This window comes from Cygnus atratus, chromosome 7, assembly GCF_013377495.2.
Source record: "Cygnus atratus isolate AKBS03 ecotype Queensland, Australia chromosome 7, CAtr_DNAZoo_HiC_assembly, whole genome shotgun sequence".
NCBI classification, from domain to species: Eukaryota; Metazoa; Chordata; class Aves; order Anseriformes; family Anatidae; genus Cygnus; species Cygnus atratus.
In genome coordinates this window covers 8,759,307-8,774,952 of record NC_066368.1, presented here as the reverse complement: position 1 = coordinate 8,774,952, position 15,646 = coordinate 8,759,307, and the positions used below count along the sequence as shown (strand labels likewise).

Here is a 15,646-nt window from a genome sequence, read left to right as displayed (position 1 = left end):
GGAAGATCAGAGAAGTTTCTCTCAGTTACCCTTTAACCACAAAGATCAGGCAATGCTTTTTAAAGCCCTGTTTTAAAATTAAAACTTTCAATGATATCACACAGGCTTTTCTAGCTCATCAAGATATTTCCGTGAAAGCTAAAAATACAAACTCACTTTGTCTGTTTACAGTATATTAAATGCTTTCAAAGTTTAAGCCACAATCATTTGATTGTTATGGCAGTGATGAGTTCTGAAGTCAGAGAAGGCCATACAATACTGGAAATCTTTCATCCAGAATTGAGATCCATGTATGTTACTCAATTTTGCAATTAAATCTGTTGCCAGACCCTTCCTCTTTGCCAATGTAAAGACGGACAAAGTGTGTTATTGCCCTTTTGCTAAAGGCAAAACAAACCCACTCCAACATCCTTGTACTCCTGAATAATCTAACAATGAGAGGCTGGGCTCGCACAATGAAGGGAACTAAATTTCCCATGGGAAGTGGAACATAGTTTGACCATTTATTATAAATGGCAAGTTGGAAAAAATGATATTTTCAAAATAAATATTTAAAGAAACTAAAATGCTTTAGTTGATTAAATATGGAAAGAAATCACAATGGCATAGAATGGCATTATTTGCTTGCAGTATGAGTCCCTGTTAACCACCTACGAGTGCCTAACGTTGACTTGTCTGTTTAAGAATTTGACTAATATACATGGAAATATAAACTAAACCCACTTATATGAAGATCACTGTGTGATTATCTTGATACGTAATTACTGGAAACAGCACTTTCATCATTTTATGTAATTTAAAGTAATTTAGAAGGATGAAAGCTTGTCCCCAACTTTAGTTTGTTAATATGACATTATTATGAGAGTTTTTCTTTTCCTCTTTACTGATGTGAGCATTTGTGTTAGTTTCCTGTTCTTGTGTAGAAAATTATTTCCCTTCCTTCCTTATCTTGCTACACCTCCTTCTCAACAGAGGCCAAACCAATTGGCCTTTTACCCTCTTACTCCTGAAAAGTGTCCCTGCAAGCAACATACCACCAAGTCGGCCTTTCTCCATGACATCAGCCTCAACATCAGCCACCTTTTCAAGCCAATCTTTCCTACAAGTCTGAATGGAAAACCAAAGTGTGATGGAAATAGCTTGTAGGACATCTGTCTCTTTCTTCCTCCACCTATCTTAGAGAGGAGTTTCTAATTGTCCTGTAAAAGAAAGGTAACAGGTTTTTTTGTTTGTTTTTTACACTTAGCAGCCCCAGTGTCCCAGTTGTAAAACTACTCTGAGGATAAACCAAAGCCTGATACATATCAGCAGTGGCTATCTGAAGCTAGTCTGACCTGTTATTTCCGTTACCACACATTCAGGACTCAGATGATTCCAGCAGAATTTAAATTCACAGCTCTAACTCACAGTATGCCAAGGGAGTTGCTCAGTTTGCAAATAAGCTTCAGTGCTTAAAGCCCAGCTCGTGGACAGTACATGCTGTGTCTCTTCATTTGAAGACTATTTTGGGTAATTTTCCACTGTTACTCTTGGAAAACAATTAAAACTGTACAATCTCCAGTATGGAAACTTTTAGGAAGGTTTTTATGTCCTGGTAACCCATGGCAAACTGAGCTCTAAATAACAACAGAAAGTGACCTCTGATTCCTGACTTATTACCTGGTAGCCTCTCTGAACATGGCAATTCCCAAATACTCGTGTCTGGGGATTTCCTCCTATAGTTGTGTTTTCCAAATTAGTGATGCCTCCCAGTGAAACACCCATTTACTGAGCAATTCCTCGCACTTCTCCCAGAACTCTCTTTGGAATTATTTTTTGATTAGTAGTGGTAAAGACTTGGGAGATGGAAATTTTTTAATTCCAAATTTAAGATGGGGTTACACTTACACAAATAGTAGCAGATACTTAATGGTTAGTACATTCATATAGTCCATTCACAACTGTTCTTGCCCAATTTACACGCAACACAAAAGAATATAAAAAAGAAATAGGCAAAATGGACTGAAAACACCTTCCTGAAAAAAATGTTACATTTGTGAACCAACATTTCCTGATGGAAAACTGCTAAGTCAGAAACTTACTGCCCTGCCACCACTACATTCTCAATACAGTTGCTGTTCTGTTTCTTGTCACCCAAAAGTTACCTTCTAACAATGCTTTATACACCTCCAGGGAAGGAACAAAGTTGATTTATAAAGCAGCAGTGAAAATACCAATCCTCATAAAATAAGAAGTAGATGAGCAAATGGAGGCTTCTCATGCAATTTAGCCATTGGTACAAAACATAAGTGACAACTAAAATTAATCTAAGAAAAAAATTCAAATGATGAAAACATCTCAAAAATTGCAAACACTCTTCAAAAGAATAAAACTTCTTGGAGTAATCATAGAAATTGGTTCTTAGAGTCACTGGAAGAATTTAACAAGGGAAGAACTGAGTATTCTTCTGCCGTAACCCAATGGCTTTTGCCAGATAGGAACTGTACTTGAGGTTTGCATCACATTTATGTACCCTTTCATGAATGTTGATTTGCTTATTTTATTCTTAAAAAGGGCAGGATAGGGCAAATTTTAGACCCATAGTATTCTCAATGTATTAAAAAGTCAGTAGCCCTGCAAGATTATTAAAAACCAATTTAAATTAAGATAGGGGAAATTTAATACTGATATTTAAAAATCAAGGATGTTATTAAAAACCCAAATTTTACACTTTAAATCAAAGTTAAAAAATCCAAACAGGATTTGAAAACACAGAGGAAACTTGCTCTCCTTTTCATATCTATAAATAAAATCAGATATGATAAGGTCCGTCACTTTAAAAACCCTTATGGACATAGTTATACAAAGTAAATAGTTTTATAAAGCTACAGGCCCTTGACAAATCAGGAGGTACAAAATTAAAATAGATTTTAATGTATTTACATTCTGTGTGTCCAGCAGATTTCAGGTAGTTTCTGAATTGAAAAAAAATAATAATCCATAATGCTATTTTTATGCCTTGTAATTTAATTTCAATTTCCATGCAAATAGATCTAGATGTAAGTCGTGAGCAAAAATAGTCATTATGTAAAAATACAAATGTCAAAGAATTTGACTAATTTATACAGAACTATACTAGTTTAAGTAAATATGTACATATATGGAGTATCCTCATGCTTAGCAGTTAGCCTTTTCTTTAGGAAAATAATTAAAAGTATAAATGTAAAACAAGGTTCCAATCAATTATTTTAATCAAGGTTTCCTGGGTTCTTAGTTAAGCTATGATTAAAATCAGTGATTTAAATCACAGTGTTTGAAATCAGTCCACAATGATGTCTGTAGTGTTTTGATTCTATGATAAATCAAAAGAAAAAGTTACAGGACTACGTGGGCCCCTTCTGTTAAGTCCCAAATATCCTCCTCCAGTACACAGGTGTGCAGGCTTAAATGCCACGGAGATATGTGACTGCTTCTCTATCTTCAGCAGATAAGCGAGGAATTATGAAATGAGAATTCTGTGTGCTACGGCATACACACAAAATATTAATTCCTTAAGGATCAAAACTATATACAAGATTTTTAAAAATCCATTTTAAAATGCATGTTGAAAACAGAAATTATTGAATTGCATTGGGAAACTGAATCGTTCCCCAGTGCTCTCTCTGACTGATGTGTATGGGTACTGGGAGCGTGCATCCCTTGAGACAAAACTGGGCTCGGCGTCCTCCACTAAGGCCTATCTACATCTGCGCCAAGCATTTGGACAACTCCTCCATATACTATGCAGCTTTGACACACAGTGTGGAATTGTAAGATATTTCCTAAGAATGAGCTCAAAAATCATGTGTTGGATGTTGCTTAATACCCTTTTAAGCCCAAAATCATTGCAGATAGCTTGCTTCCAAATAGCCAGCCAAGTCTTCCCCTTCAGATTTTGCATCCTCCCTGCAGACTTGAAGGAGTATTCTGACTGCTTGGGAAAGAAGGCTAAAGAACAAAATAATGAAAACTCAGTCAAATGTGGATAAACAGTTACAAAGGCTAGGCGCAGACCTTCACAACAACCATGATTAAAAGAAATTTTACATCCATTTTATTTATGCAGCTAACTTCTAACAGCGAAGTTTGGGATGCCTATAAATTTGCTAAGGCATATTTCTGCATACTGGCAGCAGTGACCTGCCTCTGCCCCTAATGAAGGGAGAGTTATGTCCTGAGTATAGATGCACATTAAAAATTAGAGAGCCTTTAAAGGAAGAGTACAAAGCAAAGGTGCTTCTTCTCCGTTCTGATGCTTTATTGTTTCTAAAACAAGCTCTTTCCCCACGCTTTTTGGGCAGTGAGACAAAAGATGATTCCTATTTATTCCTGATCACCTTTTTCTTCAACAGATCCCAGCTCTGCCCTACTTCAGCTTTGCCACAAGCCTTGCTGGGAGTTTCAGATATTTACTGGGAGCTTTACTGTATCTTATTTGAAGAGATAAGGCTATTGAATCATTAACAAAGATATCTTTCTCCCACAAGTTCATTAAGCATTAAGCTTATTATTTATATCACAATAGAGCTAAGAGCCCCAGTTGTGAGCCAGGATGCGGCTCTGTTAGGCTCTGTACAGATAGGCATGAAAGCATTTGTCCCAGAGAGTCCTGGGTCATTCTTTGAACCAGAACAAAATGTTCAAAGCGGGCAAGGACAAACATACAAAACAGCATTGTGAAAGCTCCACGTGGAAGCTGGCTGGTCAGGGAACAGCTGCACCAAAGATTATTCATGCACCGTACGACTGGCCATTTTGGAAACTCTGGTCCAAAGTTGTCTCTGTACTGCAATGCTCTTAGCTCACAACAGAGACTGCTCCAAAGAAAGGGGTGTCAAGGTATCTTCCCTGTGCTTCTTTCCAAGAAGTATCACTGCATACCTGAGCATGTATAGGGCACAAATATCTATTTCACTGAAGAAAAGCAAACGATGAAACTCCATCATTTAGAAAGATGATACATTTTTCCAAATGAAAACTCTTGCTAGGTGATGCTACCGCTTCAGTCTTTTGTGGATAAGGAGGTTTTCTCCTTCCCATCTAGAGAGCCTACTTCTCATTTGAAATGCAATTTCTTAATCAGCTAATATACATCACTAAAATGATCCAGCCTTTCAGCAAAAAGATAATCAGCGATAACTAAAACTTCCTTACCAGTAACCAGACAAGGAGCCATCTCAGAAAGGGCAAGGAAGCAATGTAATATTCTTATTAGTGATGTGCTTTATCATGGAAATTCTGAAGTGTAATGCCTAAGGGGAAAATCTCTGTTCAAGGAAAAGGGCAATCTCTTAAGCTGTGCTCAAAGCCACGTAGTAGCCTCGTCTGAATTTCAGAGATGAGCACAGAGCCAGCAGACTGCTAATTCAAGTTGTGCCAACGCAGACTGCTGGCACTACCTCCCCTGCCTGCCCCGAGCACAGTGATGTCTCTGTGGCTGCTCTGCTCTCAGGTATTCTTTTAACTAGTTTCTAAAAGATTAAAAATAAAAATCAAGGTCTCAATAAGCTAGGAATTTGTATTTGGAAATGCCCACATCAATTCATTCACCAACCACCCTAGTGAGAATTCAGTGATAAAATGCCCAATGGAGAAGCATTAAAGAGGGTAAGCCTGGTAATTCTGCGAATCTACTTGCCTCTGCATAAATAATAAGTAATAATAAACGATGTACATGAAGTTTGAAATTGGCTTTGGCTCTTTTTTTCTTTTACTCTAAATTACAGCATGAAATTAGAAAAACATACGTTTTTGCAGAATTTTAAAGGTGGTCTTCAAAACAGTCCATTGAATATGTGATTGAAAATGCTGAGGGAGTCTGACTTGAGGCTGTCATATATGGACCAGAGACTCATTCTGTTAATTAACATCTCCTGTACTGTAAGGGGGAGGTGGGGGGAGAAGAAGAGGAAGCAGAGCACCCATCACCACCAAATAGACCACAGACAAGCTGTAGCCTCCTCTGTAATTACAGATAACAGATGCCTGCACAACTGCTTCTCTACATGTTGAACTACATGAACCATAACAAACACAGGTGTGTAAGCAAGTAGCTAGAATTCAAAGGAAAATAGAAAGAGCTTAAGACAGTACAAACCAGGCAATCATGATGCTGTGTAACAACTTGGACACTGCTTAAAACACAAATACTAATCGACCAGATACACTACTTATATTACTCATCTACTAAGACCCAAACAAAATAACTTTATGACTTTGGCACAAGCTTGAAAACCATGAACCATCCAAGCCATCAACATTACACTTCTAGTCTTTCACAACCCAGTTCAGCATCATCTCTCCTCTCTGATTTGATTTTTAAATACCAGGCACTTGCCCCTTGCACCTGTGCTGCTCTGCACCGATCCTCGTCACTTTGGCTTTATAGAGCACGTCTCATCTGTCATGCTGTCATATGAAATAAAACCAGAAGGAAAAAAGACCACCAACCATTTCATTTGTCTGCAAGGCTATATACAGGTATTTGGCCTTAAATTTCCTGCTGACTTCAAGGAAAATCCCAAAGCTAATGAACTCTGTTCATCCAGCAATGTCTAAGGAATACAGATGACTAAATTACGAATTATAGCATCTGTATACTTAAAAAGACTGTCTGTCTAAGCAAAATGGAATAAAAAGGAGTCACTGAAATATTCTTCAAGAAAAAAAGCTTTAATTATTCCAGGTAATATACGTGGAGCAAAAGAAATATATTAATATAAACACAGTAAAGAAGTACCATGGACTCAACTACTCTTAAAGAAAAAAGGAAAATTAATTTTCCAGTATTTTTCCTTCTGATTGTCGTGGGTGGGCACCATAAGGGTGTAATAATATTCAGGCTCATGATATTCAAGATCTTAACCCCTGTATTTAGAGGCATTTGATTCTCCTTGAAAGCATCCAAGAAAAGCTATCAACAAGCCTTTCATTTATGTGAAATAACAGACATCAGAAAACTGTGTGTCAACATTAATGCAGACATTCCAGTGGATACAAAGCTTCCTTTTTCAGGTTACGTAAACCAACCAAACCTGATACACTTTCAGTCTATTGAATTTCCTCACCTCCAACTTTCTTTGTTTTAAGGAAAACTGCCTCCAGTAATCTACTTGAAAGTAATCAGGCGAAGCTGAACACAATATAGGATGGAAAATAGATGCACAGTATGAATGAGGTTCTTTTCTAGAAGAACTTATGTTTAAAAAAAAATCTTTTCAAAGAAGGGTGAAGTATTAGAAAAGATTGATGTGTCTTATTCAGCCAGCAGGAGAGAAGTGGAAGCAATCTGGAACAGCTTACACTAATTAAAATTTACTCTTCAGTGCCAGCAAGAAAGGCGTCTCAGTATCTAAGTCAACTTTTGTGTGAAGCTAAAGCAGCAGCTGGCATATCTCTGAACACACTTTATTAGGAGGATGCTTCATTAGTATTCTTTTAATTGAAGTTGTCTGAACTTACGAGCACATGCTGGTCCTGCTTTCATTTGTCGGTTTTGGAGAGTTTTGCTCTAAAATGACCAGAACCTCTATGCTGTATCTCCCACGACTATCTTCTACAACTATCTGTCCACAAAAGAAGCAGAAACACAGTGGCAGGTACTTGCAGATCTCAACAATTTAGTGTGCACTAGGTAAAGAGCAGGAGCTCTCTTGTTCTGTGCACTGGTAAGTTTGCCCATCAGGACCCAATTTTGATTTAAAAAACAAAATCTCAGCACAAATGACAGTCAAAATTATGTATTACAGTCCTTGTTACCTATAGTTTCAGTTTGGAACCCAAGCAGCAATTCTAGCAGAGACTATGGCTATCAAGAAGTGACTCCCCAGCTCTGCCACTTGCCATCAGTGATACAACTCCAGCCTATTGTTTGCTAGGTAGCATTTTGGCACCTGGAGTCTCGTTGTGGGGAAGGGGCCACAGTGCTGGACAAGCACACCGCTTTTTGAGAACCAGGTCTAGTGTGATCCAGATACTTCTCTCACTGAACACCACTAGTTCAGGAATCGATGCTATCACCAAGAAAAAGAACGTCAGTGCTGTCCATGTCGCTAGGTCCTCCAAATCCTTGCTGGTTATCACTCCTAGATATCAGAAATTCAAACAAGTATGATTTCCAAATGATTCCTTTATCTCAGAATGATTCTCTGGGTGCCTGAAATATCACATACAACTTTATGTTGGTTTATAATTCTTCTAAATCTTTTTAGAGTTTCCTTAATTCTTCCTTAACCAATTAGGCCTGGGCTTTTTTAGGTCCAAAACCACAGTTAGAGTGGAATAGTATGGCTTAACAGACAGGAAGGCATGATACCAAAATATGCCTTTATTTTTCCATTTTTCTAATGCCTGATTACATGCTCTCAGTTAAATCAGACAACCTGAGATTCTCTTCACTCATCTGCTAAGTACAAACCTTATTCAAATATTCCTTTACATTGCTCTTTATAATCCCAGGGTCTCAAAGCCAAGTACCAGTACAAAATACAGAAAGTCTCCCTCAATAAAACCAAAACTGCTGGTAAACTACCCAGTATCACAAAAAAATCTGCAGTCATTTTGAATTATAAAACTATACTGGGTAAATCATTACAGATTAGTGGACTAAATGCAATCCAGGAGTCAGAGAAAGAAGCAGAAATTCCAAAAGATTTAATGAATAAACTACCACAGGCAGAGCTGAATACTTACTGCGAATCAGTAATTTACAAATTCTCTTAGAAGCACTAAAACTCAACAGCAAACCAAGTTAATTTCGTTTTGAAACTTTCTTCATTCTCTCTTTCCTCTTAACTTGATTTCTCTCTTTTTTTTTTTTAATAATGGTTTCTTAAGAACTGTTCCTGAAAATGGTTTCTGATCACAAATCCATTGCAGTATCAATCTACCAGAGGCATAAACCTGGTGATACCCCACTTTAAAGGATAATTTAATTAAATTGAAGTGTTAAAGAGTGGAAGAAAATTAATCTCCTCTAACATTGTCCTCTTCTGAATACTTCAGCTTGTGCAACTATACATGGAAAAACTGGAATCTATGAACTCTGAAACCTCTGATTGCATCAAGAGAACACTTTTACAGTGTCTATAAAAGAAAATGAGCCCTTCAAAATATCCAATTTCTGGGTAAAAGTCATTTGTTCATACGGAAATGACTAAGTGTAAATGTCTCTTCCAACCTGTAGTACCAGACACTTTAAAAAAAAAAAAGGAAAGAAAGAAAAAAAAAGGATGGCTCCCAGAGACAGTCTACACTTCTAAAAGGAGAAGAAAAAATTAAATCAAGAAGATAGAATTGAGACAGTTTCAATCAAATGCTGATGAGCTCAGAAAGTGAAAGGATTCAGAAAGAAGATGGAATACTTACTGCTGGAGGCAGACAATTCTTTGGGGCTTGAGGACATTGGCTGAGCACACAACTGACAGAGACAATCCCTTCCATTAAAGGTAACTCGATCACCTGGTGGAAATGGGCGCCTGGAGAGTTAAAAAGAAAAACCTATTTTAGCAAAGGTTGCGCCAGAAATTTTGTTCTGTTCCCCATGCCTCAAGTTTGCTGCCTTCTGCCAGTGCAATTAATATTTTACAGAAACTCAGGCCAAAGAGTTTCTGCAATGTGGCCTTGGCAAAGCCAGGCACTGGAAGAAATCCAATCCACAGATGCAAGCAGAGCAGAGGTTAGACTTGCCTTGTATTTTGGTTTCAAAATGTTATACAACATACTTTATCTAAAGAGAAGAACATCTTGAGACTTCTGTCTCATGGTGATGTCTTTCTCCCTGTTTTTCCTGTACTGGGTTCAGGCCACACTAGTTGAAAGGGATGACTTACTTGCAAACAGTACAGGCAAAGCAGGTTGGATGGTAGGTTTTTCCCAGAGCTGTCACCACTTCTCCTTCAACGAACTCCCCACAGCCGTTACAGCGGGTACCATACATGCGCTGGTAATCCAAAGTACAAAGGTATTCCCCATTCTTAATGAAAAAGCCTCCTTGTGCCAGGTCACAGCCACACACTGGAAGAAAAAACAAACACACACACATACAGATTGAAAAAATATACCTACAAGGGATGTTAGCAACAGTCGATGATGCCTACAAATGAGAGGACCCTGGTGGTCTTGCTTCCTCCTATTGGATTCTTGCCTTTTCCTACTGTCACTGCATGCCTTGACTTCCCAGAAAATGACTGGGATTCTCTGGCTACACGAGACTTTGTAATAAAGAGTTTCTTTGGAAAAATGCATACAGTCACAACTTCCACGCACTTGGTCCTCGCTAAGACCTTGGTTACCTTGCATCATCCAGTTAATCATGTTAGCAGAGCAGTACAGAAAAATGGAACTTAGGATTGACTGGTGTGCTATGAAACATAAAATATGACATAGTGGAAGATACCATCTCCCAAGTATCTGCTTTTATGTTTTCCAGTCACTAAGAACTTTTTCTGTTGCTGTTTCTTTAAATACTGGAGTTATATGGAACACATACTACATTAAAAAGAAAAAAGTCTCATAACACAAACTTGGGGCTCATGTCCCCCACTAATTGCCTGTTGCATTGTGTTTGCCTTTCCGATCTCGTTCTGAGATTATCAAACTGAAAAGCTCATTCTCTGAGCAGCTGAGTCTTAAACAACTGCCATTGACTGGGGGAAGCAAAATCCTCAAACCAACCCTACTGAATTACAGGGGATGCATGTTTTTTAACCTAGGAAAGACACTGGAGGCAGCTGAAATACTTTTTTTAATTGTCAGACGAGTGGTAGATGTGGACACATTCTTAGGGGAAATTGCTAAACAAGGCCTACCTTCTAAGATAGGTTTCGCATTGTATTTATTCCTGGTTATCACCGAATTACAGATTCACTAGGAACAGGATGCTCCTGACTTTGTGTTTTCCCGACAATACATATGTGAGGAACCTGCTCACTTCAGCACATCTTTGGCACACCACTGGACCTTGTGGGAGTTTGCCTTCAGCCACCTGAAGTGCTTGCAGGAACACTTCTAACGCAGGAAAGAAGAGGTTAAGCCTCTGCCCAACATCAAGCAAATCACCTATTTCCCTGGAAAGGCCTGCACTGCGTCAACAACTCCAGGCAGGCTTTGCAGATGGAGACAGTTTTACTGTGGTGGTATCAGGCTGCAGCTGAATTTGTGCTCCTCGCTGAAAGGCAAGGCTGTCTTACATCTTCGTTCAGGGTCAAGCACACTGCTATCTCACTTGCCCTGCCAAAATCTCTGTGCGGGGCCACACTGTAATCTGTGAATGAACCTATTTGTTTGGAGCTAGCTTGGAGAACAGTTTTTTTCATGCTATGTAGACAGCCTCCCTAATCCACAGGTTCGATTAATGGTGGGGGATGAGTCTTTCAGATTAACCTAATGTTTTAGAGAAAAGATCATAGTAATATTGATTCGGACAGCAACAACAACATGAAAGACCACAACTACACAGCAAAGAAGTAATGGGTGCAGTCAGGTGCTTAGTTCCTCATTGAATACAGCGCCATAGAAATCAAGATAAATTAGATGGTAATGAAAAAAAGAATCCATTTGACAGAAAAATTCCAGGCTAAAATTCCAGAAAAATTCCTGGACTAGCGGGGATTTCCCCAGAGGCACTCACTGATTTTAGGCCACTAAAGCAGTCGGATACAATTCTTTCTTGTAAGGGCATGTGGAAGAGACTCAGGAAGAAGGTAAGACTCCATTATCTTCTTTTTGTCTGGGAATCAGACAACCTTTTTGACCCCAACTCACGAACAGGTGACACTACCCACTCTGTGGCCTGGCCTGCAAAGCCACAGTACAGCCAACAGAGCCGAACTGGACTTTTCATCTAGTTTCCCAGCTGAAACTATTCCAGGGCTGTTCAGCCCTGGAACCAGTCCACAGGTCTCTAATTTACTTGTCCAAGGAAAATATAGTTTGTACCAATGCAATCCTGCTTTCACTTCAGGGACAGGAGATGAGCAAAAGATATGATTTCATAAATACAACAGATTTTACTATTTTATATACTATCACACATTTTTCCCCTCAAGCATGTGCTTTATTTTAAGAAGCTTTCATGCTGCTGCTTCTTTTTGAACCAATGAATATTTCAGGAATGTTGTGTGGTTTTGATTAACTCCTCCATTCCCCAGATAACGCTAAGCTGTCCCACCTTCACTGCATCAATACTTTTTGCATTGCTTTAAAAAGTATATTTGAAATGTTCAGGGTAAACTGTCAGTATTTATTTACACATAAATACTGGGAGAAGGCTGCAGTAGAGACAGTCAAGCATTAAAAATCTAGCCACATCTCCACTATCTATAATTTATGACACGTGCAGCCAAACCATATGACAGAATAGCGGATCTTGAATATGGCAAATGGGAATAAAGAGTATTACCCATCTGTATTTTGGACAAAGTAATTTCCCAAGAACTGTTATTACCTTTGGTGGCTAATCTGCATTGGTTGTGCGTTGGTCTTTTACACACTGTATTCCCTGTACTTCATGGATTAGATAAATAACACTACATTCGAATGTGGAATTGTAGCTACATAAAACGTTAGTCATGTACTACTTTACTGGGAAACATAAGTGTATTCGTTAAAGGGTGAGAGACCAGTCGAGGATTTCTGTGACTTGGCAGTTTTTCACTATTAAATGCTTATTCACCAGGAACCTGTTTTGCTTTAAGAAAATATTCATAGTCCTATGTTGGCATTTTTGGTCAACTTAAGAGGCAGAAAGCAATCCATCCCCAAACAGCCAACTCCTATGAAAGAAAAGTGACATGAGAGATAGGAGACTGAATTTTACAATTTTGCTTTAACTTGGGCTGAACCAAGGACTTGAACCTGAATCTAAAATCCCAAAGTAGCACTGAAAATACCGGACTGTTTACTTCATGTGGGTTTTTTAAAAGGCCTCTTTATAGACCTCTGTGGGAAAGCATAAATATGAGCTGCTAGATGACTTCTTAAAAGTACATACATATGGCAGCACCCAGGTGTTTTGAAATGTTATTGTAACAGTAATTAATAGAATACTAATAAAGATCACATGGTAGAATGCAAGTTAGAATTGAAAGAGCATCAGTACTAGCATTCCTCCGGTTTCCCATTTCTGCATAGACCAGTGTTAATATTTACATGCAAACAAATGACATTTCACGATGGCATTAAACCCACAAGCAGCTAGAACTCAATTATCAGTGACTGAGGAGAACTACAAAGAACTACAGTTAAGGCTCTATTATAATGCTGCAAAAAATGTTCCAAACTGGTTTTCAGGTACACCTCCAGAAAAAAAACTTTGTAATTCTTCCATTTTTTTCTACTGATATCCAATTTGGCAGAAAATAACGTGATCTCCACACCACAGGTAAGGTAAGACCTTAGACTTACCTTGATTTGGGGGCTACCAAGACTTTTTCCACTGGACATCCAGAAGCAAAGCATAAGCATATTTACAATCGGTTTGCTCTACTTTAATGCCTAGAAGTTGCTAGGGATTACTTCAGTATCCAGACTGCTAGATCCTGTGGTTATGTTGCATGGACTGGAGTATTGGTATGGAATGCCCTATACTGGATGCTTCAGAAGGTGCTAAATATCATGAGGAGTTATGGAGTACTCATGTGTCTACGTGCAAGTTTCTTCCTAACCTCCTTTAGTTTGCATTTTAGCTTGTAGCTTTAAAGCCCAAGTCTACATATATTTTGGCCTCAAGCTGAAGGCAGTCCATACACTCCTGTCTCAGAAGCCTTATATTTAACTTTCTGGCTCTTCACTGTGGTTCCCAGTTCTACCACTGAGTCACTTTCTGAAAAACTCACTTAGTCATCATGGCTGGTATAATAAGGTAGGATGATGAAGTAACTTTCCGTGCAACCTCTGTTCTAGCTGCTTCTGACAATCCATCTTCACTGCATCATACAAAGGGCTGTGGCAGATGCATCATTGTTTGCAAAAACCTCTACAAACTTTGAATCAAAGGGTTCATACTCTCACAATTATTAAGCTTCATCCCTTTTGCTTGGGGGGAGAAAAGGATGGAAACGGGATAAAATTATTTGGAGAGTGTTACAAAGGCAGTAATGACTGTTCTAAAAAAATCGATGTTCCCCTGATTACCCTTTTCCTTATGAAATCACCATTCCAGTCAATCTCTTATTCTTTTTGCCAGTCACTGAGAGTGAGTTAAATTCTCTCTTACTGGCAAGTCATGAATGCAGACACAAGGAGAACTGTTTATTATGTGAACCACCAGCAGATTCATCATCTTTGGCTTCTTCACAGCAGGAAACACACACCAATCTGCAAGAATTAAAGACAAGTTCTGGCAACCCCACATTACGACGGATTTTCGCAGGCAATTTAGCACATGTGTTCCTATCACTAATCAGCTTTAAGCTACATGGACCAAACAAGGGTCACCCAGACTGTTAACATCCGTTGGTTGGTTCTAACAGGCTGCTTTCACTTGAGTCAGAGATTGAATCAGAACAGATAAACATGACAGAATCCACACTTGGTGTACAACTTTGTATACAAAGAAGGGACTTAAACAGCTTTTTTCTTCTCACAACTGTGCAGAAGTAATGATTCTGACCACAAATCCCCTCCAGCTTAAAAATATTGCATTAGCGCACATATTTATAACCACTGTAGAAATACCACAGAAAAGATGAACTGATTGTGACAGATTTTCTTTTAAATAAACACAATCTGCCCAGCACTGTTCATGCCACAAACAGCAGAGGCAATGAAGTGAAACCCACTGAGTTCAATACATATGTACAATAAATCCCAGTGGTGTGATGTAGGCAATAACCGTGATACAAGTATCATGTCATAAAACAACAAAAAAATAAATCCACAGTGATGACAGTTAATAGGAAACATCAAAATATTTTCCTTTGTTTTTTTCCTGTGCTGATGGGAAAAAGAAACACTTCAAGAGAATTAATTAGTGAAGCCAGTAATGATTATTAAATCCTGCTTGAGAAGGTGAAAAGCAAGAGGTATTCTGTAATGTATTCCACCACATGGAAATATTCTACCAGCCCAACAGTTCTCCATGGGAAAAACATTTCCCCAAGACCCTTTCTGCTCAATATGATGGAAGGAATTCCTTTTCACATGACCAGAACCTCCCTTCTGAAACAGAAGACACAGAGGAGCATTTCTATTCCCTGAGATATCACAAGAACAGAGACAGAAAAAAACATAAATCAGCATCAACAACTTATCTTCAACAGCTCCTGGAAAACACCAGACTTTGTTTCAGAATCTGTATATCAAAGGCTCTCATATTCCAAACATATGATCCTGCCTCTCTCATGAATGGAATGAGGAGAATTCCTCATCCCTTCTGCTGCACACTGTACAGACTCTTCTTTCTTTCTTCAACTATAATGGAGCCGCTCCTTTACAGCTTTGGAGCACAGGACTGGAGACTGCCTCAGTGCTGCCGTCAGCTCTCAAAGCCTCAGAGCTGCAAGTGCAAGCCCAGGCTATTAAGACAAAACATAGCTGCTCAAGAGCAATCCAATTGCCTGTGAACTTCAAGGAGCAGGATCATTCCTAAGCTGAATCACTTCCAAGCTTTAACAGAGATGATGAAAAT

The 15,646-nt window shown here is 38.6% G+C and overlaps 1 protein-coding gene across 3 annotated transcripts in view; it reads right to left on the bottom strand.

Moving 5' to 3' along the window:
* Window positions 1-15,646, bottom strand: part of ABLIM1 (actin binding LIM protein 1) — a 189,900-nt gene that overhangs the window by 81,495 nt on the left and 92,759 nt on the right. For all 3 annotated transcript variants that reach the window (XR_007708546.1, XR_007708547.1, XM_050711882.1), the window contains exons 3-4: window positions 9,849-10,032; window positions 9,385-9,494 (exon numbers count right to left, since the gene is read on the bottom strand). Coding sequence is in view for 1 of the 3 variants with exons in the window: in XM_050711882.1 (XP_050567839.1) it covers window positions 9,385-9,494; window positions 9,849-10,032 (294 nt within the window). In the remaining 2 variants the exon portion in view is untranslated. The remainder of the gene's footprint in view (window positions 1-9,384; window positions 9,495-9,848; window positions 10,033-15,646) is intronic.